The following is a 26,928-nucleotide window of genomic DNA, read 5'->3' as shown; positions in this document are numbered from 1 at the left end:
TTGAGTGAGCCCCTGTGGTCCTGGGCTGTGCTGAGAGCTTGGCAATGGGGGGTGGCAGCCCCCAGCAGGTCACAAAGCCTGGCTGTGATTTAGGAGCTGCTGTAACCCCGAGCTCCTCAGAGGTTGAGAAACCGCCTGAGTTAAGCCCTGTGTGAAGCTGGGCTTGTGGGTGATGCCCACTGCTATGGGTGATACCCACTGCTATGGGTGATACCCGCTGCTATGGGTGATACCCACTGCTATGGGTGATACCCACTGCTATGGGTGATACCTGCTGCTATGGGTGATACCCACTGCTGTGGGTGATACCTACTGCTATGGGTGATACCCACTGCTGTGGGTGATACCCGCTGCTATGGGTGATACCCGCTGCTATGGGTGATACCTGCTGCTATGGGTGATGCCCACTGCTATGGGTGATACCTGCTGCTATGGGTGATACCCGCTGCTATGGGTGATACCCGCTGCTATGGGTGATGCCCACTGCTATGGGTGATACCCACTGCTATGGGTGATACCCACTGCTATGGGTGATACCCGCTGCTATGGGTGATACCCACTGCTATGGGTGATACCTGCTGCTATGGGCGATACCCACTGCTATGGGCGATACCCGCTGCTATGGGTGATACCTGCTGCTATGGGTGATACCCACTGCTGTGGGTGATACCCGCTGCTATGGGTGATACCTGCTGCTATGGGTGATACCCACTGCTGTGGGTGATACCTACTGCTATGGGTGATACCCACTGCTGTGGGTGATACCTGCTGCTATGGGTGATACCCACTGCTGTGGGTGATACCTGCTGCTATGGGTGATACCCACTGCTGTGGGTGATACCTACTGCTATGGGTGATACCCACTGCTGTGGGTGATACCCGCTGCTATGGGTGATACCTGCTGCTATGGGTGATACCCACTGCTGTGGGTGATACCTACTGCTATGGGTGATACCCACTGCTGTGGGTGATACCCGCTGCTATGGGTGATACCCGCTGCTATGGGTGATACCTGCTGCTATGGGTGATGCCCACTGCTATGGGTGATACCTGCTGCTATGGGTGATACCCGCTGCTATGGGTGATACCCACTGCTATGGGCGATACCCACTGCTATGGGCAATACCCACTGCTGTGGGTGATACCTACTGCTATGGGTGATACCCGCTGCTATGGGTGATACCTGCTGCTATGGGTGATACCTACTGCTGTGGGTGATACCCACTCCTATGGGTCATGGAGCCAGCACTGAGCATGCAGCCGCTTGCCAGAGTTTTACCCCAAATCAATGGCAGACCCAAAACCTATGTCCTGGCTCATGCACTTCAGGTGGGATGTGATCCCAATCGCTCTCCCCCATGAGATACCTGTTGTTCCTGTCCCCTCCTGACCCTTGCTGGTCCCATGGGTCAGCACTGGTATCTCCATGGGTGACTGCTCCCCATGAACCTCAATGGTGAGGGGCTGAGCTGCATTCCCTGGCCTGGGTCTGCCCCAAAGTGGCTCCATCCCTGCCCTGGCCACTCCTGCAGGCACTGCCTGGAACGTTCCCACTGCTGCAGTGGGTGGCTGTCCCCCTGCCAAGCCCTGCAGCCCTGCCAGCCCCGCTGCAGCACACAGCTGCGCTATTTCTGGATCCACCTTGAGACACGTACCTTCAGCAGCGGGAATGATGCTAAAAGAGACGGATCCAGGATGAGTGCATCCCATTCCCGTCCCCAGGCAGCTGCAGCAGAGCAGGCAGGGAGCTGGAGGAGCTGCTGTGTGCCTCAAAGGGAAACGCTGCCATTCAACCTGCTGCAGAGCTGTGTCCTCTGCACGCCTGCTCCAGAGCCTGTCGCTGCTGTGTAGGCAGCAGGAGCCTGAAATCCAGGCTTGTCCTGGCATGGAGAGCCATGCATCAGCATGGTGAAGGGCTAAAGCAGGGCCAGGAAGCCCCCAGCCTCAGCTTTCTTCCCCCATGACAAGCTGTTTATGGGCACCAGCTCCTCTAAGCAGCTTGGGGCAGGAGGGAGCTGAGGGGATGTTGGATTGCCACATTTAACCCTTGGTTGATGGCACAACTCAAGGCAAGCCTTGTCTGCTGCTTCTGCCTCAGTTTCCCCAACCACAGGAGCATCCACCACCCTCTGCAGGGGCACGGCGCTCTGGATGTACAACCCTGCTTCCCCAAATGGCATCAGTGAGGTCTGGGATACCCCACAGGCCCTCCAGAATAGGAGCTTGAGGGGTGTTTGCTCTTGAAGAGACACCGGTGGTCTCCATGGTCATGGCTGGACTGGACACCCTGCACTGAGCACCCGTTGCAGTGGGGCGGGGGGGCATTCACCACCCTGTGTCCTCACCGGCTCCATGCCGCATCCCTATCCCGCATTCCCGCACTGCTCTCCCACATACGTGGCCTCTGCAGCACTGGGAATGGAGCGGATCAGGACAAACCTGACCTGCAGACTGCTGAGCACCCTTCAGGTGCTGCTTGGGTCAAAGGAGCTTGTTAAAGCTCCTGTAATTAAGATAGGCCCAGACGACTGTTTATCAGTGCTGAGGGTGAAGGAAGTGATCCCACTTCCGTATGAGACATCGCATCTGGAGGCAAGCAAGTGGTGCTCACGTGGGATGGAGCTGAACCAATGCATGGCTGTGGAAGCAGAGCAGAGGGACCCACGTGGGGCTGGTGGTGGGCACTGGGGTGTCCGTGGTACAAAGCATCCACCCAGAGTGGCACAGCACTGGGATGGGCTCACGTGGAGTCCCCATAGACCAGCACTGAGATGGAAAAGCTCATCATGGAGGTTGAGTTTGTGCCGGTCCCATTCTCCATCTGAGGAAAACCTGGCTGCAGCCCCCTCATTCCCTGCATCCCCACCATGGGCAGCACTGCCCTAAACCTTCCTATGCCACTGCCCGCTTCAACAACTCACCGGGAAGCCATTCTCAGCCCCTTTCCCAGCTCACAGCTGTGGCCAGCAGAGCCCGGCTGGGCATTCCACTCCTATTTAAAGCTCAGGCAGGGTAAGGGGACCCCTGCGGCACGGGGTCGTGGATGGATGTGGTGTGGAGAGGACAGAGCCCGAAGCTGCCCCATCACCCCGTGCACCTGCAAGAAGCAGTGTGACAGCTCTGCTCTCACATCCTCCCACTGCGTCTCATGCCTTCCTGAGCGGAAATCAGGAGCACGTTAGTCACCGAGAAGGGAGAGGGGCAGGTCAGGGCGCTGCACACCCAGCAGCCAGCTATTTCCTCCCATGACACCTTGCCCAGGGCCTCGGGGCTGTTTACAAACACTGGACTATGCCCAAACCTTACCCCAAATCAGCTGTGGCTGCTGCAGTGCCCTGGCTGAAGGCATCCCCCAGCAGAAGGCTGGGAGCAGGGTTTGTCCCACCTCTCCTCTAAGCATCTCTTTGAACCCACAGCACCCAGGAAGTCTTTTTGGGAAGCACAGTGTTCCAAATCATGGCATCTGGGCCCTGTTTAGGTCACAAGCAAGACTTGACTGTGTCATCCCATGCCCTCCCTGCAGTTTTTGGCCAGTTCCAGCAGGATTAAGCAGGGCTGAGGGCTCGCTGTTAATTAAACTGCTGTGAGTGTGAGGAGCGATGCCTCCTGAGGTGTGAGCTCAAGGTTATGGGGTCTCAGGCTGCTGCCAGCCCAGCAGCACATGGTGTGTGAAACCACCGTGAGCACGGCCATAAAGCGTGAGGGTGAGGAGGGGGTGAAGAAGGCCCAGGGGAGGTGGAGGGAAGGAATGGGGCACCTCTCTGCCTTCCTTACCATTCCCATGGGCTTGTATGAGTGCTTATCACCCGCTTCCCTGTGCAGAGGCTCAGCTCTGAGGGCCTCCTGCAAGCAAAGCACCAGCTGGAGCATGTGGAGCAGAGCTGCATCCAGGGGGAAGCGGTTGGCAACAGAAAGAATCCATTATTGAGCTGGGCCAGACCCCCTGGAGCCCGGCAGCCCCTCGGGAGGGTGAGGTCAGTCCTGTCGCCATCAAAAGCTGCTGTCAGTGAGTTTTGCTGGCACCGAGCGGCTCCCAGCCTTGCCAGCACCCTCCAGGCAGGTCCCTGGGCTCTGTGCGCAGCGCTCTGTGCCCGCGGTGGGTTCACAGCGCAGCCCACCTCCCTCCGCGGTGCCCATGGCACCCTCCGACCCTCACGGATACCTGATGGCAATTCACCAGTGGCATCATCCCCCTCCATCCTCCCTGCCGGAGGTGATCCCGCCGCTGTGCCGCTGCCCTCCACTGTGCCTTGATTTCCCCACTCCGCTCCTCTCACCCTGTCCCGGCTGGAGAGATGTTGCTAAACGCTGTTCATGCAGCGTGGGGTCGAGGGACCGGGGCAGGACCCCTGCCCGCGGCAATCGCTGCGCTGCTGGACACGATCTGCTGCTCTCCCAGGGGAGAACCGTGTGGTCGGTGCCGCGCCAGCCCCGGGACCACGGCAGCACCATACCGGACACCACCCCCCCCGCAGGGCAGAGCCACCACGGCATCGCTTTGCCTTCGCACATCCCTTGCTCCAGCCGGACGTTCCGGTGACACCTCCCTGTTGCCCGGGGCGGCGCTTGGGGAAACTGAGGCAGGCGGGCAGGGGTGCGTGGAGCTCGGGGCAGCGCCGGGGCCGGTCCCCGCCGCCGGGAGGAGCGGTGCAGGGGGGTGGGTTACACTTTATGAATGGGGCCGCCCCGCCTGCCATAGCCGTGCGGCGCGGCGGGCGTCAGCAGCGAGCAGCGGCGGGCGGCGCTCCCCGGCGCGTCCCGTTCCCCGTTCCAGCGCCGATGGCCGCCGGCCGCCGCGCTCCCCCGGAGCCCGGGGGGGGGCCCGTGCTACTTCAAGGTGTTTTCGGTGCGGGGCCGGGCCCCGGAGCCGCCTCCTGCTCGCTGGTGCTGACGGCCCGGGAGCTGCAGGTGCGGCGGGCCGGAGGCTCCTCCGGGGGCTCGGCCGGCCCCGACGCCGTGCTCCGCTTGGCCGATTGCGTGAGCTCCGCCGCCTTCCCCGCCGCCGCCGCCGCCGCCTGCTTCTCGCTCGTCTGTTACCCGTTCCGCGGCCCGCGCTGGGGCTCGCCCGCCCGCCAGCGCCTGGAGCGGACCTTCCGCGTCTACCGGGGACCCGACGCCGAGGGCAACCTGCGCATCGCCCAGGCCTGGAGCCGCCGCATCCGGGAGCTCTCAGTGCCCGCCGTGCCCGTGCAGGACGGTGAGTGCCGCGGGCGGGGAGCGCGGGGAACGCGGACACGGACCCGTCCCCGCTCCGCTGCAGGGGCCGACGGAGCGAGCCCCGGGAGCTCCGAAGGGACGGGGAGGGGGGATCCGCGTCCCCGAGGAGTCACCTGGATCGGAGGGTGGGGACACGGGGACAGCCCCTGGGGTGCCTTAACCGCCTTTCACCCTTAAATCGAAGGGGCTGCAGGGCCGTGGTGGCCCCACGGGGTCCATTTGCACGTCCTTCCCCCCCTACCGCCCCTGGTTCAGTTCAAAGCTCCAAAGGGCAGAATTAAGCAAGAAAACCAAACAAGCCATCGGTGCTGACGCAGGTGAGACAGGAGCCAGGCCCCAGCAGGTGAATTCCCCCTGAGATCCCCGGGGGTCCCAGAGCACTCTCAGCCCCCCCCAGGAGCTGCCACCAGCTTCAAGGGGAGATGCTGGTTTGGGGCCCAGGTCCCCAGCTCTGGCTGTCAGGGCAAGGTTGCTGTGTGTTGGAACATCTGAGCAGGGATTCAATTATATGCACTACTTCATTTATCCAGCTGCCCAGTCGCACTGCTCAGACTTGGGAAGGAAGAGCCATGTGGTTTAGGGGGAATCCATCCTGTCAGATCCCATTTAGCCCAGCTCTTCCCTGCTCGGCTCTGAAAATGCAGCTTTTCTACATGACCTGCAGCTACAAAGCAACTTTCTGCTACTTTTCATACAGAATAACAAAAACCCAGGAGATCGGGGTCGGGGCAAAACCAGTTCCCCGGCTCCAATTCCAGCCTGAACTCTGCAGCTGGGAGCCTCCAAGCGCTTGGAATCCCTCGCAGGCAGCGTGAGGGAGGTGCTGGGGCAGGAGCCTCGGGGGAGCCCGGGGAAGGAGGACGGGAGGAGGCGGTGCGGAGCTGAGGGCTCCAAAAGGATTTGCTAAACCTCCTCCCCCAGGTCGGGACGAGCTAAAAATGCCTCTCACCACACCCTGCGCTGCCCCAGCGAGGCCTGTGCGGGACAGATAAGGCCGAGCTGGGGAAGCTGCGGGTGAGTCCGTGCACGCCAATCCTGCCGCCCTGTCCCTGCAGTGAGGGGACTCGGAGAGTCCGTCCTGGGGTCAGCTCCAGCATCCCCTGGGGAGAGCCACGGCAGGAGTGAAGCTTCCCCCTCCTTACTTCACCCAAAGGGGGAAACCCCCTCCCTCAGCAGTTTCTAACCCAGGCTCCCACCTGCAAACCCTCCCCGGGATTGTGTCCTGATGGGGGAATCCAGCCCTGGCTGTGGCAGGAAGCTGCCATTGAGCTGCTGGCACCTGCCGTGGTGTCATGGCTGCAGGATGTGTTTTGGGGGACCCCGTTGCCATGCAGAGGTGATCCTGACCCGGCCTCACGCCAGGGCAGGACTCCCTGTCCCCTCCAGCACCCTTGTTCGTTGTGCCAGAAGAGCCTCCAGAAGGATGCAGGGATGCGGCGGAGCTGTTGGTGGTGGAGCCGTGGTCCCTGCTGAGCCCAGTGGGGACACGTGGCACATGTGGGGATGTGGGCAGAGGGGCAGAGCAGAGCCTGCACTGGCAGCAGCTCAAGCCCCTTCCTTCTGCTGACTCAACGTCTGCTCAGCCTCAACCGCAGCCTTTGAGGCTGGAGGCAGCCGCACGGGGCCGGGAAGTGGCTGAGCTCTGCGGGATGCCAGGGGCCGGCCCGTGTGTTGCAACAGAAGGGGGATGCTGCTGACGTCCGTCCCACCCCGAGCATCACGCTGCTGGGCTCTGGCTCTGAACCAGCACTCACCACCTCTGCCTGGTGCTGCTGGTGTATCTGATCCCACACCAGGACCATGGCCCAGGCCCTTCTCACAGCCTGATCCCAGCAATCTGTTCCTTGGGAGGGAGTTGTGGCATCCCTCTGTGTCCCTGATGCCTTTCCCCACCCAGCCAAGGAGCGGATCCTGGGATCCCAGCTGTAACCCCCTGCCCAGGGCCAACACCACAGGTCCACACAGGATTTTCAGGCCAGACCCGTGTGTGCAGGTCAGGAATGATGTGTCTGGTTAGAGACAGTGTGGGTTTCAAAACTGCATTGAGGTTCCTGAAGTGCTTCATACTCCAACTGCATCCTCCAGCGTCGGCGGGGAAGAAAGAGGGAGAAAATCCCCCATCACCTGCCTCCAGCAGCCGGGGCTGGAGCACAGTCCCTGCCTGGGGGCTCGGCTGCTTGATCCAAGGGGATTTAGTGCTGGTGGTGACTGGAGAGGAGTGACTGTGTCCAGCCCAGCCCTGGGTCACTGCCCATTATCCCTGCCCCGAGCTGGGGCGGCCTCTGCCCCGCTGCTGTCCTGAGGGCAGCAGGTCCCTAACGTCTGGCACCCACTGATAAGGGGCCGGGGAAGGTGTTGGGCAGCTGATGCTCCCCCCAGCCCTGGGCCAGTGCCTGAACCCGGGCTCAGCCCTGGCTGAAGGGGCTCTCATGGGCAGAGCATTGGTGTGACCTCGACGGCAGGTCCTAAGCAGCCGGCGTTGGGACAAGGAGGTTTCCTGCAGGGTGACGGCATCACCGGGGCATTCCTGGGGCCAAAGACATCAGTCTGATGACGCTGAATGAGCGCTGCTCCCCATGCTCCCAGGGCTGGACGGGCATGGGGAGGGGATGCCACAGGGCAGCGTGTGCGGCTCTGCCAGCCACCAGGGAGGCCCCGCTGTCATGCTGGGTGTCACCCATGGGAGGTGGCACCGGTGCCACATCCTTATCCCCAGGCTCCCCTTTCCCTGCCCCCATGGCTGGTGTGGGCAGCTCCGGGGGGGTTCAGCTTCTCGTGTGTTCCAACAGCTCACATCACCCCGTTGTGTGAATGGGGGGGGGCAGGAGGACAGCCCCAGCCCCCCCAAGCTGGCCGGCTCTGCCTGGGTTGGGTGGTGCTGGGATGGTGCTGGGAAGTGCCTGTTTTCCTGACTCAGCTCCTGACGGAGCAGCGATTTGTGCTGAGTCAGCAGGCGCAGCCCTGGGCAGGCACCCACCTCCCCGCGAGGACCTGATCATGGCTGCGGGGGCCCAGAGCTGGTGGGGACACCCCCGGCCTTGCTTCATCCCGCAGGGCCAGAGGGGTCCAAAGGCACTGCAGGAGCTCGGAGCCCTGCTTATGGTGCCCAAGCAGCACCCAGGGGTCCTCCCTCACAGGGAGCACCGGGCAGTGGGGGGGGCAGAGGGATGTGGAGCCCTGCCAGGCTGGTAATTACAGCCCTCCCACTAAACCTGAGCCCCATGGGAGCAGAGGAGGCGGAGGTGTCTGTCTGACAGTGCAGGGGCTGTCCTGGCCCCGCTCCGTCTGGCAGGATGTTGGGAATTGGGATCTCTGGCCCTCATCCCCCCGTGCTTGGCTCCCTGCACACTGAGGGACTGAGCCGTGGGGCTCAGCAGGGGAAGGTCAGCCAGGGTTGGGTTTCAAACCTCCCCTTCGCTTCCACCTTTCTTTCCCTGCTGTGTCTGAAAGCGGAGCCAGCAGCATCCACGGCACAGGGATGCTCTGGGATGCTCCGTACTGCAGAGCCCCAGTTCCACCGGGTGCTGCGGGGCTCCCGCCTGGGCATCAAACACAGAATCATAGAACAGTTAGGGCTGGAACTGCCAGGGGTGGAGCAGTCACCACATCTCTGGACAGCCCATTCCAGCGCCTCAGCACCCTCACAGGGAAGAGCTTCTTCCTTATACCTAACCTGAACTTCCCCTGGTAACATCTCTGCTGGTTGTTGGACAGCACAGGATGAGTCCCTGCAGGACCCGTTGTCCCCATCTCCTCTCCATCCTTGCTCACCTCCCATGTCCTCAGGGCCCATGGAGCTTACAAGAACGAGGAGCAGCTCCTCCCGCTGTGGGGCTGTGCTCACAAAGCCCCCTGAGCCCTGTCCCTCCCCACAGGTGACAGCTATGGGGTGCTGCCCCGGCCCTGCCGTGCGCTGGTGCTGCTGAACCCCCAGAGCGGGGCTGGCCGTGCTCTCGAGGACTTCCAGGCCGTGGTGCAGCCCATGCTGGCCGAGGCCGACGTCGCTGCCAGCGTCTTCATCACGGGTGAGTCCCCTCCTCCTGCCCCGGGCCCCTACCTGGGTGCTGCTGCGCTGGGACGGGCTCCTCCAAGGCGCTCGTACCCCCAGCATCGCCCGGTTCCGATGAGCACGAGGGGTGGGTTGGTGCTGCCTCACCTCCTGCAGCCCTGCCTGGGGACACTGGGGCCGGGGGCACTGCCCGGGGCTGGCAGCGGCAGGGCAGGGGCAGGGGGGTGACGCTCGACTCTCTCTGTTTTCCCCCGCAGAGAGACCCCACCACGCACACGAGAAGGTGCGGGACGAGGACCTGTCGCAGTGGGACACGCTGGTGGTGATGTCCGGGGATGGGCTCTTGTACGAGGTGAGGGGCACCACGGGGCATCCCCTGCCCGGGCTGGGCACAACAGGGTGCTGGGGCCGGAGCTGAGCTTTGAGACAGGAAGGGAACAGCAAAGGGGAGCTGGCGCCGTGCTTGGAGAGGGGCAAGCTCACCATGACAGGTTCATGGAGGGACCCAGTGTGGCCTCAGGCCTGCCGGGTCCCTGCCTCAAGCTGCCTCCATCCTGTAGGTGGTGAATGGGCTCATGGAGCGGCCGGACTGGGATGAGGCCATGAAGAAGCCGCTGTGCATCCTGCCGGGGGGCTCCGGGAACGCCTTGGCCGCCTCCATCAACTACTACGCAGGGTGAGCCCCATGGGGAGCAGGATGGGGGGGGAAAGGCTCCATCCCAGCTGACCCCAGCACAGGAGGGATCCTGTGGGTCCCCACCTCCCTGCAAGCTCGTCCTTGTGAGCATCAGGCTGCATCCCCCCACATCCTTCCTCCTCTCCAGGCTCTGAGTCTGGCAAAGCTTTTCCCTAAAGGATCCACCCCAGGCAGAGCTGATCCCGCTGCAGGACCGGGATTGCCCTGACCCAGCAGCCCCAGCTCGGGTCTGTCTTTTGGAGCTGGCTTATACTTTCCCACCCCAAGCAAAACCTCTCCCAGCAGCTGTCCCCGAGGGACACTGTCACCCAGCTGGGATACGTTCTGATACACGGATACAGCACCAGTGCTGGGTGCAGCCCAAACTCACCTTTCTCCATCCCTCACAGCAACGATCACGTCGCCAAGAAGAAGCTGCTGACGAACTGCGCCTTCATCCTGTGCAAGGGGCTGCACACGCAGATGGACCTGGTCTCGCTGAGCACAGCCTCGGGCAAGCGCCTCTTCTCCTTCCTGGGCTTCGGCTGGGGCTTCATCTCGGACGTGGACATCGACAGCGAGAAGTACCGCTGGCTGGGCAATGCGCGCTTCACGCTGGGCACGCTGCAGTGCCTGGCCAAGCTGCGGGTGTACCAGGGCCGCCTCTCCTACCTGCCCCTTGGCCCCACAGCGCAGGGCACCCCCCGGGACCCCCCCGAGCCCGTCACCAACAGCCGCATCCCACTGCCGGCGGGGACCGGAGCACCGGGGGCACTGCCCCCCGACTCGCTGCTGGTGCCGCTGGGGCAGCCGGTGCCGGCGCACTGGACCGTGGTCCCCGAGGAGGAGTTTGTCACCGTCTACGCCATTTACCAGTCCCACCTGGGCACCAACCTGCTGATGGCACCGGCGGCGCGGCTGCACGACGGCTGCATCCACCTCTTCTACCTGAAGGCCGGCATCAGCCGCGCGGCGCTGCTCAGGATCTTCCTGGCCATGGCCAGAGGGACCCACCTGGACTTGAACTGTCCCCACCTCTGCTACGTCCCCGTCCGGGCTTTCCGCCTGGAGCCGCGCACGGCCGCGGGCATCATGACGGTGGACGGGGAGGCGCTGCCCTCTGAGCCCGTGCAGGGGCAGGTCCACAGCCGCCTCTGCCGCGTTGTCTGCGGCTCCTGAGCTGCTGCATTCACCCACCCCGGCGCTGAGCTGCTGGCACGGCCCAGCCGGGGGGGGCCAGAGCCTTCCTCCCACTCAGGAACATCCTCCTCCGCCCATAGCAATAGCTCGCGGGGGCCACGGGTGCTCGTCCCCTCGCTTGCCCCCACGCTTAGCTTTAACCCCTCGGGCCAGCCACCAGCGCTGTCCCGCACCTGAGCCATGAGCCCCATCAGGTACTCGGTGCCCAGTGTCCTACCCCGGTACGAGGTCCCGGCTGTGCCGGCGCAGCCCGGTCCCCTCCCTGGCTCAGACGCACACGGTGGCATCGCTCGTGTCCCCAGCGCCACCCGCAGGGAGGGTCAGGACCAAGATCTCTTGATACAAGAGCTTGACTTTTTGTAAGGATGTTTCTACCCAAAGCTTCCTGCAGGAGCAGAGTTTATTCTTGTGAGAGAGGCAATAAAGATCCGGTGTTTGCAGAAACTCCAGCGCCAGGCTTGGGAGCCGTGGTCAGAGCCGCTCTCAATGCCCTCTGCTCCCCCATCCCAGCACTGCCTCCTCCAGCCAGAACCAGCACGGAGCCATGGCCCAGGAGATGCTCCCAGGGAAGGTGGCTCAGAGGCAGGACATGGGGCGCTGCTGTCCCCCTCCCCTAGATTTTGGGGTGTGCTGGTGCCTTCCTGCTTATGCTGGAGCTGATTGAATGCTGGCAGCTCAGTCCCACAGGGACCACAGAGGGGTTTATATTGGAAGGGACCTTACAGCTCATCCAGCTCCAACCCCTGCCACGGGCAGGGACACCTTCCACTGGAGCAGCTTGCTCCAAGCCCCTGTGTCCAACCTGGCCTTGAACACTGCCAGGGATGGGGCAGCCACAGCTTCTCTGGGCACCCTGGGCCAGCGCCTCAGCACCCTCACAGGGAAGAGCTTCTGCCTAAGAGCTCATCTCAGTCTCCCCTCGGGCAGGTTAAAGCCATTCCCCTTGGCCTGTCCCTGCAGGCCCTTGTCCCAAGCCCCTCTCCAGTTTTCCTGCAGCCCCTTTAGGCACTGGAGCTGCCAAGTGATGCTTTGGGGAAGGTTTGGTGCCTCAGGCCAGGGCAGGGGCACTCGTGGAAGAGGCTGGAGGAAGGGCTCTGGAGCGAGGGGATCTCACACAGGGGGTCGGTGCATACTGAGCCGGTCTGGTCCAGAGCTGCTGTGATTAACCCTCATTTGCAGTGCCCCAGCCCAAGGCAGCAGAGCAATCAGTGCCGCTGCTGGCGCGCACCCAGCTGCACGCTGCAGGGAGGCTGGCAGGGCTGGGAATGAAGAGCACATTGTTCCCTGCTCTCAGCCCAGCAGAAGCGGCCCCGGGTCGGGTGCAGGAACAGGCTCAGCGCTGCTTCAATGAACCCCAACCCCATCCAAGAGCGCAAGGAGGCTGCAGGGAGAGCCCAGGGCAGGGGATGCGCGCAGAGCAGGGCCCATTGGGTCTGCAGCACCCGAAAGGCTCCGTGCGGTCTCCTCGGGCCTCCCATGGCTGCTGCCCATGGCAGCAGGTGCCCGGGGCTGCCCCTGCCCGGCCCAGGCTTTGCCGCACAAATCCCGTCCCTGCTTCCAGAACAGCCCCGGCAGCTCCGAGCCCTCAGCAGGGTTTGAATGACTCCAGAGAGGGCTCAGGGCACTGACGCTGCTCTCTCCCACCTCCTTCGAGCCTCTCCGTGCAGGCAGAACCAGGGCTGCAGCCGCGGCAGCAGCAGGAGATTGGGTTCAGCACCGCCCCAGCAGCCGGGAGGTGCAGGAGTCCCTCAGCCCCAGCCCGGATGTGGCTGCGCTGGGTCCCATCCTCCACCTACCTGGGAGCTGAGGAGAGGGGCTGGGAAGTGCGGCCGGGCCGAGGAGCCACCCCCTGCCAGGCTGGGAGTACAAAGGGTTTCCATCATCCCAGGTCCATCCTCATGTGCTGGGGGGGCATGGAAAATAACGATGCTCCATGAGGGAGGGGTCTGGGGAACCAACAGAGGGGTTTGTGTTGGAAAGGAGCCTAAAGCTCATCCAGCTCCAACCCCTGCCACGGGCAGGGACCCCTTCCACTGGAGCAGCTTGCTCCAAGCCCCTGTGTCCAACCTGGCCTTGAACACTGCCAGGGATGGGGCAGCCACAGCTTCTCTGGGCACCCTGGGCCAGTGCCTCAGCACCCTCACAGGGAAGAGCTTCTGCCTTAGATCTAACCTGAACTTCCCCTGTTTCAGTTTGAACCCATCACCCCTTGTCCTGTCACTACAGTCCCTGATGAAGAGTCCCTCCCCAGCATCCTTGTAGCCCCCTTCAGACACTGGAAGCTGCTCTGAGGTCTCCACGCAGCCTTCTCTTCTCCAGGCTGAACAGCCCCAACTTTCTCAGCCTGTTTCCATACAGGAGGTGCTCCAGCCCCTGATCACCCTCATGGCCTCCCCTGGACTTGCTCCAGCAGCTCCGTGTCCTTCTCATGCTGAGGACACCAGCACTGCACACAGGGCCGCAAGCAGGGTCTCATGAGAGCAGAGCAGAGGGGCAGGAGCTGCTGGAGGCCCAGGGCCAGCTTGAGCTGCCAGATCCACCTGGCTCCCTCAGGACATCACCTTCTCCACGCCATCAACTTCCTTCCCAGTGGGATCCCGAGACAGGGTGGGAGAGCAAGAAAGAGACAGGGATGGGAAGTACTCACAGAGGCAGATTTAATGGCAAGTCATCTTCCCTCCTTTATTACACCCGGGTTAGCCAAACAAAACAAGTTCTGCAGGTAAAAAAAGTCTGAATGGGCACACAGCACTTTATACAGATACCGTAAGCAACCAAGCACCCACATCTGCACGGGGACGACACCTCTAAGCATGGCCTCAAGGGCAGGGCTGGGGCTGTTGTCTTCATTAAATACTGTACAGAACCAAGGCTACAGAGGGGGTTTGCAATCGCTCCTTCCCCACGCCCCGCGCTGTAGTTCCAGCCCGCTCTCATCGTACATCATCCCGGAGCCCGGAGCCGGGTTAAGGCTGACAATAAGCATCATGCTTTGGCTTTTTTTGGCTTTTTTGGGTTTTTTTTTTCCCCCACTTTTTTTTTTTTTCCCCAGGTTTTAGCTTTCTAAAGTGTTCTCCTTAAATATTACATATACACAAAATAGATCACCGTGCCCAGCACCCTGCCCCCAGCTTCACATTATCAAAAGCTTTAGAAAACGTGTAAACCTCTGTGCACGCTTCGTGTGGGGCAGTGCCGGGGGGCACCGGCCCCTGCCCCACGGCCAATGCACCCCACGGCCAATGCACCGTGCAGGGAGCCTGTGCAAAGCTCTTGGTTCAGATCAGAGGAAACAAGGAGATTTCTTGGGCGAAGGGGACGGCCTTCGCTGGGAGATGAGAGCAAAGGGTGGGCAAAGCAGGGAGCCCAGGGGCTGCTCCATCCCCAGCCCTAAAGGGTTTTCTCCCTCTCTGGCCGCTGGGGCTATAGGGGCAGCCACAGGGGACAGAGGAGGTCGGTGTCTGGGGAGGACCAACAGCAATTTGGTCTCTTAAGAGGTTTCATCCCTCGGCACAAGCAGCCTCCCAGCCCTCTGCCCCAGCTGACCCCGTCCATGGTGGAGATGCCCCCGCTCTTCGCTCAAGGGATTCATCCAGTTAGCACCAGAACGCGGCCGGGAGTTAGCGCTCGGCTCGCACTGCCCGTGCCCCAAAGCACCCCCTGCACCCCAGTGAGGGTCTGCCCCCTGCTCCAGGGCCAGAGCTGCTGCTCAGCCCATCCACCCACAGGGCTGCTCCCTGCAGAGCACCAAGTGCAGGATGCGCCTCCCGAGACCCAGCAGAGGATGGGGACACTACAAGGGCTTTGTGCTGCCCGGAGCATGGGGGCAGCAGGAAAGAGCAGGCACAGGGACACGGGAGGGGGTTTGGGACAGCGGGTGCAGGCTCTGGTGGGTCAAGGAGCAGGAAGCACCGTGCAAACGTGCCGAGAGGCACCTGCGCTTCCCTGCTTCAAACTAAGAGGCCAGAGCCTGGCCTGGGCAAGGGGAAGGGACCAGAGCCACAGCGAGCAAGAGCAAAGGAGGGTTTGGGCTCCATCCTCACTTGTGGCAGAGCCATCTCCTCAGCCTGACCCTGCTGGAGGACCAGCGGCCTCTCCCTGACAGGCTGTGCTCCACAGGGATGCCAAGTGGGAGCTTCTCCAATGCCTAACGCTGGGCAATGCAGTGGTGCTGGAGAGCGATGTCCCAGCTCCAGAAGTGAAGGTTAAGGGCGTGCGCGCAGGAAAAGAGGCTTCAGGAAGGTGCCTTGAGCAGGGCACTCTGGCAAAGTCACTGCTTCAAAGTGCTCCGGGTCAGCAGCTCTCACTGCTGAAGCAGGGGCTGATCTCGCCGGCCGTGTCCCGAGAGGGACCGTGGAGATCAGGGACAGGATGTGCTCTGCCCACAGCGGGCCCAGGCCACCCTGGGAAGCGGCTGGCAAGGGAAGGAACTGATAACAGTGCCCCAGCTGCTGAGTAACCGCACAGAACAGGCACAAACTGCTGCTGCTAGGACAGGACCTCCTCACCACATGACAGCTCCTGTCCCGTGGGGGCCCTGGCTCCAACAGCTCCAAAATACCCATCTACAGCTGATGGGGAAGGAGCAGCCACACCAGGTTCACCACCAAGAGTAGCTTCTGGATCTACAATGTGCCCCAGGACCACTCGCTGCTGCTGCCCAGGCGAGGCTGAGATCCAGGGCTAGGTTAGTGCTGTGCTGTGTGACAGCCTGGATTGGCTGCGAATGAAGGATGCTGCTACTGAAGCAAGTAACAAGGGCAGAACCCTGAATCCCATGTATTTCTAGAAGACAGGCAGCATGCGTGGGGGGGGAAGGGAAGTTTGCCTTACCCTGGCCAAAAAGAAGTGGGGATGGCGAGAACTGCTTCCAGGAGGCTGACAAGGAGTTGCAGAACTGGATGGAAACCCTGCAGCACTACCAGGGCAGCACAAGTGCTAGATCAGAGCTCTGGTTCTGCCTACCAAGTCCTGACTGCAACAACCTCGTAGCCATCTGTGAACTAAGACCAGAGCAACTGTGTATGGTGGAGACAACCTCAATGCAAACACAATCCCATGTCTAAGAACAGGAAAGCTGGGGCAGGTTTCATAAAACCCATGGTAACGCAGAGAAAAATGAAAGACCGGGAGGGCATTGCCCTTCACTGCCAGATCCTACAGCAACCACTTCTCCTGGCTTGAACCCCACCAGACCAAACTGATGGGTGGGAAGAGTCCTTGTGTGGAAAGGTGCCCCAAGATGAAAGTGCAGAAGGGAATGTGGCTGCACAACTGCTTCTGTGCAGGTCTCAAATCTTACCAGTGCAGGGTCAAACTTGCAAAAGGAACACGTACACGGGAGGGGGGGAAGGAAGAAGGGCTGGGGCAAAGAGTTATTCATGCTTAGACAACCTTTCCTGGGAGGAGCAGTCAGGCCTACCACCTTCTTTGGAACAAACCAAGCTGAGGAAGAAAAGCTGGAAGGAGAAGCAAGTTTACTGGTGACAGCATCTGCCTATTTCCTTTCTGCTGCTTTCCCTTCTCCCCTGCACCTGCCTGTCCCTAACCTGATGGTTTATTTGTCCTCTGTCCACTCTGGGATATTGGCCCCTGCTAAGGCAGCCCGGTACTGCTGCAAGACACCACGGATGCTTTTAATGAACCCCTTGGACAAAGGGAAGAGGGGGAACCCAATGTCAGGGTAACCACTCTTTTCCGGAAGGAAACTCCTGTAGCTCTTCCTCCTTTTCTTTGGTTTCACACTGGGCTGCACGGCAGAGTCCTGGGCAGCCTTCCCCTCGTCCGTTCGGTCTCTGGCCAGGTCTGCCCCCCTGGCTTGGGCTGTGCTCTCCGAGTCTGAGTACTGCTGGGCATCAGCAGCGTTGGGCATTGAGGCTGTGAACTCCGAGTCATCCAGCTCCTCCTTCCCGTCCAGCGCCGAGTCGGAAAGCTCAGCGGCCGCTCCCTGCTCTGAGCTGCTCCCGTATTCCCCCTGCGACCCCGCACGGTCCCCCGGGCTCTCGGCCAGGGCGCTGCTTGCGGAGAAAAGGGAGGCAGGATCCGCGCCGTTGGCCTGCTCGTGGCTCCGCTCCACCAGCTCGTTGGTCTCCAGCCAGGACTCGATGCGGGACACCAGGCGCCAGCCGTGGCAGCGGAAGTGCTCCCGGATCTCGAGCTCGAAGACCTCCACGGGCCTGCGGAGCAGCTGCATCATGGACTGCACCACCCGGATCAGCGTCATCTCGTTGTAGCAGCGACTGTTCTCGTAGCCCTCCTGCAGGCCCCGGTCACTGTCGAAGCCTGCCTCGTTGTAGTAGGGCTCGTTCACCAGGATGAGACCTGCCAAGAGAAGGGGGCACCAAGGGGTGAAGGGGGGGAAGGTCACTGAATCCCAAGCCAAGGGACTGCCCAAGGTGGTGGAGGTTCAAGGGGCACGGCATCACCCCCCAGGCTCAGTGATGCAGGCAGCCCCAGGCTGGAAGCTGTGCTCTGACTTCAAGCAGGTAGCAGAGGCCAGGTTGGAAAACCAGGAACCTGGAAGGTGCAGTGGGCAGGGATCACAAGGGGAGCGCTCACATGGATGGGTTGTGGCCTTCTGCTAGGGCAGTAGGGATCTTGGATACTACCAAGAGTGGCATTCAAGACCCCTGGCTTGCAAGAACAGTCTTCTACCAGTGTGATGCAGAGGCACACAACAGCACAGGAGGTCAAAAGGGCAGAAGGGGAAAAGTTTCACATCTCCTTTCCCTCCCCGCCCAGCAAAAAACTCCATCAACACACCCAAAGCTTTCTATTTCCCTTAGGCTTCTTTCCTCCTCTTAATCAGAACAAAGGCCAATCTTCAGTAAGAGGCTTTGAGCTGGCCACGTCCTGCCCAGCACAGTCCCATCAGACAGCACAGTTTGAGACATGAACTAGTGGGACAGGTCACCCGTTCCAGGCTTTCTCCTGCTTGCCGCTGGTCTAATGCAATCACACATATGTAGCAATGGCACCAACGCTGCCAGGCTGCTGGCAGCCTGCCACTAACTGCATTAGAGCTGCTGGAGGTGAGACCACGAGCGTCTCCCAGCCCAGGCAGGCGCAGGGGGAGAGCAGGTTCCTTCGCTAATACCACGTTGCTCCAGTAAAACACTGAGTCTTTGATTGCCTAAACCTGGATCCTCAGCTTTGGAAATGAGAAAAGGCTTTTCTCATGCGTTGTTCTCCCTCAGGTCTGTGAGACTTCAGAGGAGCAGGAGCTGCCTTGCTCTGTGTCAAAGGTTTCTCAAGTCACAAGCCTGGGCTCCCCACACAGAAAGGTGGCCTTGAGGAAGAGATTTGATTTAGCCTGTCTGTTCCCAAAGCAGATACAGCAAAGCCCTATGGCAGGAAGCTCTGGGGCTGGTCTAGACACACCCTGCATTATTCTGTACATAGAAGGAGCATAAACACCAGCATCATGTGCAAAAACATGTACAATGTAGGATGGGCAGGTGACTCAGTGGGATAAAAACAGACCTGCAAAGGAAGCCCAGTTTAGCAACCTCAACTAACTTTGGTAACTGGCTGAGGACACGGTGCTTCACCCCTGTCAGCTTGCAACAAGCAGCAGAACAGCTCTGTGCTTTAGCTGATGCAGTGAGAAGAAGGGAAAGCATTGTCACAGACCCGGGATGCAGCCAAAACTCAGGGCATGAGGAAAGCCTGAACCTGCTCCAACTGCTGAACTGGAGAGATAAGGACACTGCTTTGTCCAGCAAGGTAAGAGCAAAAGGCAGCGCTAACCCAGCTGGGTGGCAGATCCCAACTGGGTGCCCCCCCCGGCCTTTCCCTGTCCCGCAGGCTCTGCAGAGCATTTACCTTACCTTGGATGGAGATGAGTACTTGAAGGAGGCTGGATTTACTGGTCCACCTTTCTGTCCCCTGAAACACACATAGAAATGTCTTAGAGGGCTCAAGCACCAGCAGTTTGCTCTGTGGTAATGTTAGAGGAAGCAAGGCCCCAGTTTCTCTACATTCACAGCAGGAAGGTGCTGGTGTCCCATTGTACCAATCCATCTCTCCATTACTTTGTGCCAGCACTACACCCCATCAGGCCAGTTCTGCATGGAACAGTGTAACCCTACACACCAGACACCAGTTCCAACCCCTCCCCGTGCCCTGCTGATCTACCCGTTCACAGCACAGCATCCCCTTGGCTGTGTTTATTCCAAGTCTCCAGCTGGACTTTGTGCTACACTACATGATTCATTCATAGTGTGGGAGACAGGGACGCAAACCACGGGAAAACAGCCCATGCTGGTGTTGGCATCTCTGCTCTGTCCAAGTGTGACACAGCCTGGCTGGTCTGACCGCAGGCTTCTCATCAAGGACGGACAGGAGCCAAACACAGTCCCTGTAGAAGCCAGCCTACACCAGTTACCTGCTCCAGACACCTACAACGGAGCCCAAAGCACCCTGAGCTCAAGCATCACCTGAGCCCAGGACTCTGGGCCTGGTAAGAAGTGGCTTGTTCCTGGCACAAGCACTGCTCCCCATGGCCGGGGGGGTGGAAGCGTTACCTTGCCTATCCACGTCCCCAGGAGGCTGACGCACACTTTGCCATTGTCGTACAGGTTGGGATTCAGCCTCCCACTGCACTGGGAGAGGTAGCGGAAGAGAGGAGGGACAGCAGGGTAGATGTTGGGGAGCTGGATATCGAAGAGGAAGAGCCCATCTTCATAGGGCGTGCGTGTGGGCCCTTTTATAAGTGCTGAGAAGAGATCCTGTGGAGAGAGGCAACAGAAGCCAGTGAAGCATCCTCTTACCTTGGCAGGGCTATATTTACACAGAAGGAGAGAGGAGATGCGATTAACTCAGCTCAAACAACACATCGCAAGGCACCTCTCCCCATAGAAGCTGCACTTGTACTACAGCCTGAGACTAGAGTGTGCAAAGAGATCTGAAGCAGGGCTTTGGGAACAGCCAGCAAGCCCTAAGCTACTCACTGGTTACACCAGCCCCTTGTGGCTGCCCACCTGCCTTTCCTGCTCAGCAGGACAGGCAGCCCAGGGGCAAAGCACCTGAAATAAGCTTCCTACAATGAGGAGCTCCAGGTTGTTTCCCACCCTGACTTTAGGAATGCACAAGTAGCCCTTTACAGTAATTACAGCTGTATTTCACACGCTGCACACATTCCTGCAGCTCTAACGCAAAGGATTAAGGCTAAGCAGGGAATTCCAGAAAGAAAGTGATGTAGATGCTGAGCCCAGCACTAACACACAGGCATTTGAGAGCAGGCACTTGCCATTCGATCCTCAAAGGTCTTCACCATGATGCCATCAGGCAGGGAGGTGGCCAGCAGAGCCATCTCCTTCCGCACGGTGCTAAAGAACTTCTTTGCTTCTGGGGGCTGGAACTCCATTTTCTTGAAGGCATGGGTATCTGTGGGGCAAGGAAGAGAACAGGATTAGAGCCTGCCTTTGGGAACTGCCACGGGTTTCTCGTGAAGGCAAGTCTATAAATGTACCATCTGGATGAGAAGAGTCAAACTCGCCTTGGTGCTGAGCCAGGAGGCAGCCTGGAGATGATCTGGTTTTTCCCACACTGTACAGCAGCCACAACCTGCATCTCCTGTTCTCATGGTCCCACACAACATTGTCCTTGTGCCCCAGCCAGGAGCCCTGTCCCACAGCTGGGGTAATGACCCTTTCTCTGCAAACCCTAAGCGTGGCTCCCCATTTTTACCTATGCACCCTGCAGGTCCTGAACACTTTGGCCTCCTTTTCTTGTCAGCTCTGGCCTGGCAGGCTGGCTCCCGAGCCCCTTGGGCTCTGCTGTCACCACTGTTCCACACAAACAGATGCTGCTCTGTATTTTTGGCTGATTAACATTGGTGTAAGTGAGCAAGGACTCTCACCCACCAAGGACACCCAGCACAAGCTGTTCCTGCTCTGCTTAACCAATTCATCCCTGCAACTAAGCCTGAACAAAGCCTGCAGCTCTCAAGAAAGTACTTGCAATGGAGAGCAGCTCTTCTCTGCAGCCCTCCAAAATTACTTACCAACATGGGCAAAAGGGAAGCACACTCCTGGGGCTTGAGATGTTGCAGTAGTGCCTAGAGATGCCACCTAAAAGCCAGGTTTATGTCCCAGAACAGACTGTGCTACAGAAGTTGTCTTAATTTCTCCTCCCTAGTTAATGAGCTGCGAAAAGGACTAGGAAGAGGAGAGGAGAGCCAGTCCAAAAGGCCTGGAAGCAAAGGTTTTGGAGAAGGGAACACTGCAGGACAACAAGGATGGAGTCTGCCACAGTGGCCTGACCTGACACACTCACCTGGAGCATACTCCAACACAGAGAAGACTTCTCCCTTGGCACTGGTGAAGGTGACTCCGGGCTTGCCTCCACTCTGCTGGCACAGCACTGGTGTCTCACTGGGCCACTCTGACCTCACTGGTGTCTGTGCTTCTGCTTTTTCTTCTTTCTTTTCTGTTTCCACCATCGCTTCCATCTTCTCCTCCTCTGCAATAGCCACGTTATCCAGGGTTTTCTTTAGGTTCTCCTGCAGCTTTTTAATGTCATCCAAGAACTTCTTCTCCCGAGTGGGTTTTTCCAGCTCCACAGTCGGGGAGGTGGGAGACACAGTCAGCAGCTGCTCCACAGTCATGTTCTTCAGGCTCTCCAAGATCTTGATGGCCTCCTTTAGCTCGCGGAAGCTCTTCGGGGCTCTTTCCTTAACGCCTTTTTCTGCAGCCAGATCTGCAACCGCCATAGCCACAGCTCCCTGGACTTGTTCCTCTACTTTCTTCACCTCCTCTGCTGCTGGCTCCTCAGGCTCTAACTCCTCAATTTTTGGGTGGTCATCTTCCATGAGGCCATTGTCTGTCTCCCAGCTGTCGCTTTCATCCTCCCACTCTGAGGATGCTCCACTGGTGCTGCCGTCAACAGAGTCATAGTCTGACTCCTCAATTTCTGATTCTATGTTGTACAAGTGCTAAAGGAGAGCAGAGTTACAACAGAGTTCGGCTGAAGCACAATGTTAAGTTGGTTTTAAATGCAAGTCAGTTCTTCCCGTGAGAAGGGAGCTTGCATCTAGGACTGGTTGGGCTGTTTCAACCCCTTCCATCTCTACAGGGAGGACTGTGGTTGATCTAAATAACATGCTCAGTGGCTGGTACAGATTACGGATCAGCAGAACCCCACCCTCCACTTTTCAATGGGCAAAACTAAGGCAAGTTCTAGGTGGGCTGCAGCCATTCCAGTGGCTGGGACCAGCTAGGGAGAGCACACAGGCACCAAACAGCTACCTGGATGCCCCAGGGTTTCCAGATGCAGATGTACTGTGAGTGGACTTAGCTCTTCTGGTCCTGCTTCTGTACCAGCAACTGTGTTGGCACAGAGCCCTGGTTTGGCTGCCTCCACACTCCGTTCTTCTACAGAAACAATGCTGGAAGCAGGAAAACATTCCCATACCAGCTTTCTTCTTCTGTGGCACACACTGCTCACCACCAGAGCCCTGCTATGCTGCTTTGGCTGTTGTATGTCACTACTGCTTAAAATTCAACTGGGACAATGAAGTCTAACCCAAGTTGCTGAATAAGCTCTTACATAAAATGTTCTTTTCCCCTTTGCTACTGGAAGCTGAACCCTTCCATGCTCCATCTGGCCTCCTCTCTTCTAGTTTTGCACATGCTATGTCTCTCACGAGGCTCCCTGCAGAGGCTTATAGACATACTCCAGCTACAAGCACCAACACAGAGGCAGGGAGCAAGAACAACTTCACAGGGCTGCGTGAGGATGGAACATTTTATCCACAAGCTTCTGACACTTGACTGATGGCCCAAGAATCCTCTTAATTTTGCAAGATATGACCCAGAGGCTAAAGCCCATGGCCACTCAATCATCTTGTCACAGCCTTGAACTGAACCAGCACTGTTCTGTGCCACCCAGAGACAGGCAGGCAGCAGAGGTTAGCTGGGTTCAACACAAGTGACTGCAGGCAGGAAGAGCCATCAAACCTCAAAGCTAATCCAAATCTGAGGCAGAAAGGGAATTAGCCATTCATGCCATCTTTATTTTTAGAGCTGAGAGAAAGCTCCCAGCCAGCTCCTCCCTGGGCACACGGATAGGCATTGATAAACCCAGCTTTCACCAACCGATAACTCACGCTCCTGACATTCCCCAACTCCCATCATTACACAGCCGAGCAGAATGGAAGGGGCTGGCGTGACACAGCAGGAGCTGCTGCAGAGCCCCAGCCCTGCCGAGTGAGAACAGCCCTTTGTGGAACACACATCAGCCCCCTGATTGCGCCTGTGATCCAAGCACATGTGACACCAGGGGGAAGGGAGACAGCAGCCTGCTTTGTGACGCTCCAGTCCACTGCCATAGTGCAGGCATTGACTATTCTACTGTAATTAATGCAGAGCTGCTTGCTTTAGAAAGGAATCTGGAGCGAGTACTTTCTACTCCCAAATGCATCTCTGCAGTGGTGTTCTCTGCCATGGTGACAGAGACAGGACCCTACAGACACAGGTCTTCTCTTAGCTTTAGGCTGTCTGCCTTCATTTGAGGCAACAAGGAGAAAAGACATGGGATGAAACTACGTGGAGTAGTGAAGACGATTACAAGACAGTACAATAGAAAAGCTTAGAACAATGCAGAAGACATAGCTAAATGGATTAGCAGTGTGGCTGTATCTATTTTTAAGCCTGCACTCACCCCTTTTCCCTCCCTGCCCTGGGAAGAGGTTTGGGTCTGATCCCTAGTTTAGCTGAGGTGAGAACTTGTGACTCTGGCCCAGCTTCTGGAGGAGCCAAAAAAACCCCAAACAAACAACTATGGAGCTATTTCACAAGCAAGACAGAACAAACAATCACCTTCCAGCAGTGCCTTAATTGGGCAATACAGGGAACCTGGGCTCAGGTCAGAACTGATGATCCCTGAGGTCTGCAACCCCAAGTGCAGAGCAGCAAGAGGCCAGGAGCAGGGCTGTGCTCAGAGCTAGGAACATGCAGGGCAGTGTGTGAAGGGAGCAGCAGCCTGCCCATACCTTCCTGGTCTCTATATTCAAGAGCAGTGATGGCCAGTTAGTTGTCCAGTCCTCCTGACAAAGGATTTGCTTGTGCTAACAGAATTGGGAAGTCATCCTATGATATGGGAAGGCAGCAATAAATGGAGCAAGATTCCCTTACTCAGTGAATCTCTCTGCACCCAGGATTTAAACCCAAGACTTATCATTCAGTCAACAACTACAGGGATATCTCAAGCTGGAACAGGACCTCACCTGAGGCAGAATAATAGTCTTGGAGTTATCAGCCCACACCACTTCCACTTTACTGCTGACATCCACACGAGCCACTTGTCCGACTGAAGGCTGTGGAGACAAGAGCAGTTTGTCAATCCCTTTCCTTTCCCAGCAGTGCAGAGCAGGTAGGTTTGAGAAACAGATATTCCCCAGCTGGATAAGCACCTAGAGCCATGCCTGCAGCAGCAGTCCTGGGCTCCCATGCTGAGGGGGAGAAGAATCACAGTGAAATCCCACAACACTGCCATAGAGAAGGGGAACACTCTCCCCTTCACTGCCCAAGGAGGGGAGGAACCAGGAGGGCTCCTCTGGCAGATCTGGTTTCTGAGCAGGCCCAGGGCCATTGCAGGGCTGTGGCAGGCAGGCGACAGGACCTTCCCTGGAATGGGGCTGCCCTCTAGTGGGATCCCAGCAGGGAGGGAACAGGCAAGTCCCCACCGGCACAGGGTGTGCACAGCAAGCAGCACCTTGCACTGGAAGGAGGTTATGCAGGTCAGCTGAGCAAGCTGGGATGCACTTCATGCTGCTGAAACTGGAGCGGCAGGAAGAGCCACACTGCACCTTTTAACTCTTAACTTAGGACAGCAGTCTCAAAAGCTGGAGGTCTTCCCTGCACACCGAGGATGCTGCTTTCCTAGCAGAGTGTGTCCTCTACAATATAAATTGTTCCTTCTTCCTCGCCAGGAGATCAGCCAGCTCAACAGAATCAACATGTACATAACAGCTCAGATGAAAACCACAACCCTAGTCTTCTGTTGCCAAGTGAAACTGGTTTAATAACAAATCCACCTTCACTCTTGCTCAGGAGCCCATAGAATATCCTCATGACAGAGATTACCCTGAAATCTTAAGCAAGACTCTTACTAAACCCACTCAGGCATGTTTGCTTCTTGTCTCCACTTTGTTTTTGCTCTGCTATAGACTCTGTCACCAAAAAGCAAAGGATTTCAAGGTTACCTCCAGACTTTGAGGTCTGATGTGTTACTCATGACAGCAGGGAACACCAATACAAAGCTAGCAAGCAGAGGAGCTTAGGATACTCCTGCGGGGCCTGAGGCCCTCTGACTGACTCTCTCAAGTGTCTCCACTAGTAGCTGGTGACAATGTAGTCACATAACCGTGCCCAGAACCCACCTCATCCTCCTTAGCCGTGGCTCCATCCGAGTTGCCAATGCGGATCACGATGTCAGTGGTGCGGAAGCGGAAGTCTGGGTGATCAGCAATGTCATACACACTCACATCCTCCTCCTCCCCGATCAGCTGCAGCACAGACAGAAAGAGAACATGTCAGCCCCAGGATGCTGCACTGACCTGCAGAACATGTCTGCAACACTTCAAAGTACTGTGTTATATGGGGTCAATTTTCAGTTGTCCAACAGCCTGCAAGGAGCTGCTGATGTCCCTTCCTGTCACCTCATCCTGCAGCACATCAGTCAAGGTACAACAGTGAAAGGAAGCAGATATTCTGTCTCATCTGCTCATCCTCACCTTTACTTCAGGCTCTATATCACTATGATCACAAGACATGCAAGCACAGCATTTTATCCCCTTCTGAACATCCTGATTTCTCAAAGCAGTTTGCTGGGGCCCAAAGGGTTAGTTTACTTCTGAAATGATCCAAGGCAATGGGAAGTGCCTGACAAAAGCCTTGTCAATTAATAGGAAACACCTTTCCTTTGATTCCTCCTGAAGGAAGAGAGCTAGGAGCCTCACAACTAATGAGAAATGGGTGAAGTGGAGCACGACCCCAGGCCTGACTCATGTTCGACTTCTAGATGTAAAGGGCCCTGCTCAGTTCTGACAACGTGGTCTCCCACCCTAATGCAGAAATCAGTACACCCCATTTGTGTGGCTTGAATCCCCCTCATCTCCCACTAGACCAGAGTCTATCAGGACTCTGCAAAACAGTGTTCATACAAGCCCTGAGAAAAAGGCATCAGGCTGACTATGGCAATAGTGCCCAGCAGAGTGAGCAGGACAACAGGCAATAGGTTGATTCTCTTTCCATGAGCTAGCAAAGCCATGGGAAGGAAAAATTCTTATAGTGAACTTAACAAATCAACTGTCTCTGATAATTTCAGCAATAACCTTCAGCCTGATACTGATTATGTGATATAAACCCTCTGTTTGGTCTTCACTGCCTTGGAGGCATCTATAAATATGTAGCTAAGCCTCACAGGGCTGAAAGCACATTGCTGTTCCCATCCTCAAGGACAAACTCCACTGCGGAGCTGACTCCCAGGCTTATCTGTGTAGCCTGTGGGTTTTGTGGCTGCTTTCTCTTAGCTGGCTCCAACAAGCACTGGCTCCTGCACTTACCTCCACATCATCTCCACTGGATTTCAACTTGAACCACTTCACCACACAGGTACGGCCAATATGGTCACCAGATTGCACGACTCCATATAACCCAGGGTCCTGGGAGCTCTGAGCTTTGGGTCACAATGGTATGGAAGAAAACAGACAAGGTTAAGTGAGGAGCAGAGACTTTGCACAGCAACTGAGGCTGTCAGCTCCCAGGCTCTCGTGGCTGAAACCTTCCATTTGTGAATGGCAGGAGGAAAAACACTTCTTCCT

General features: G+C 58.1%; 2 protein-coding genes across 2 annotated transcripts in view; one reads left to right on the top strand and one right to left on the bottom strand.

The window, feature by feature from the left end:
- Positions 1–4,558: 4,558 nt before the first annotated feature.
- SPHK1 (sphingosine kinase 1) lies at positions 4,559–11,763 on the top strand. Its single transcript, XM_080629550.1, has 5 exons — positions 4,559–5,197; positions 9,093–9,242; positions 9,484–9,578; positions 9,787–9,902; positions 10,313–11,763. Exons 1-5 carry the CDS (start codon positions 4,672–4,674, stop codon positions 11,079–11,081), a joined length of 1,656 nt encoding a protein of 551 aa, XP_080485676.1. The 5' UTR covers positions 4,559–4,671; the 3' UTR covers positions 11,082–11,763.
- A 1,858-nt stretch (positions 11,764–13,621) lies between these two features.
- The window catches only part of UBE2O (ubiquitin conjugating enzyme E2 O), a 66,109-nt gene continuing 52,802 nt past the window's right edge, over positions 13,622–26,928 (bottom strand). Inside the window, exons 11-18 of the mRNA XM_080629071.1 lie at positions 26,671–26,783; positions 25,486–25,611; positions 24,331–24,420; positions 21,381–22,038; positions 20,353–20,489; positions 19,628–19,831; positions 18,932–18,989; positions 13,622–17,423 (exon numbers count right to left, since the gene is read on the bottom strand). Of these exons, the coding sequence (XP_080485197.1) occupies positions 16,660–17,423; positions 18,932–18,989; positions 19,628–19,831; positions 20,353–20,489; positions 21,381–22,038; positions 24,331–24,420; positions 25,486–25,611; positions 26,671–26,783 (2,150 nt within the window). The 3' untranslated portion in view covers positions 13,622–16,659. The remainder of the gene's footprint in view (positions 17,424–18,931; positions 18,990–19,627; positions 19,832–20,352; positions 20,490–21,380; positions 22,039–24,330; positions 24,421–25,485; positions 25,612–26,670; positions 26,784–26,928) is intronic.

The sequence above is a fragment of the Psittacula echo genome (genome assembly GCF_963264785.1).
Source record: "Psittacula echo genome assembly, chromosome: 14".
NCBI lineage: Eukaryota > Metazoa > Chordata > Aves > Psittaciformes > Psittacidae > Psittacula > Psittacula echo.
Note: the sequence above shows the minus strand (reverse complement) of the source record. Positions and strands in the feature narration are given on the sequence as shown.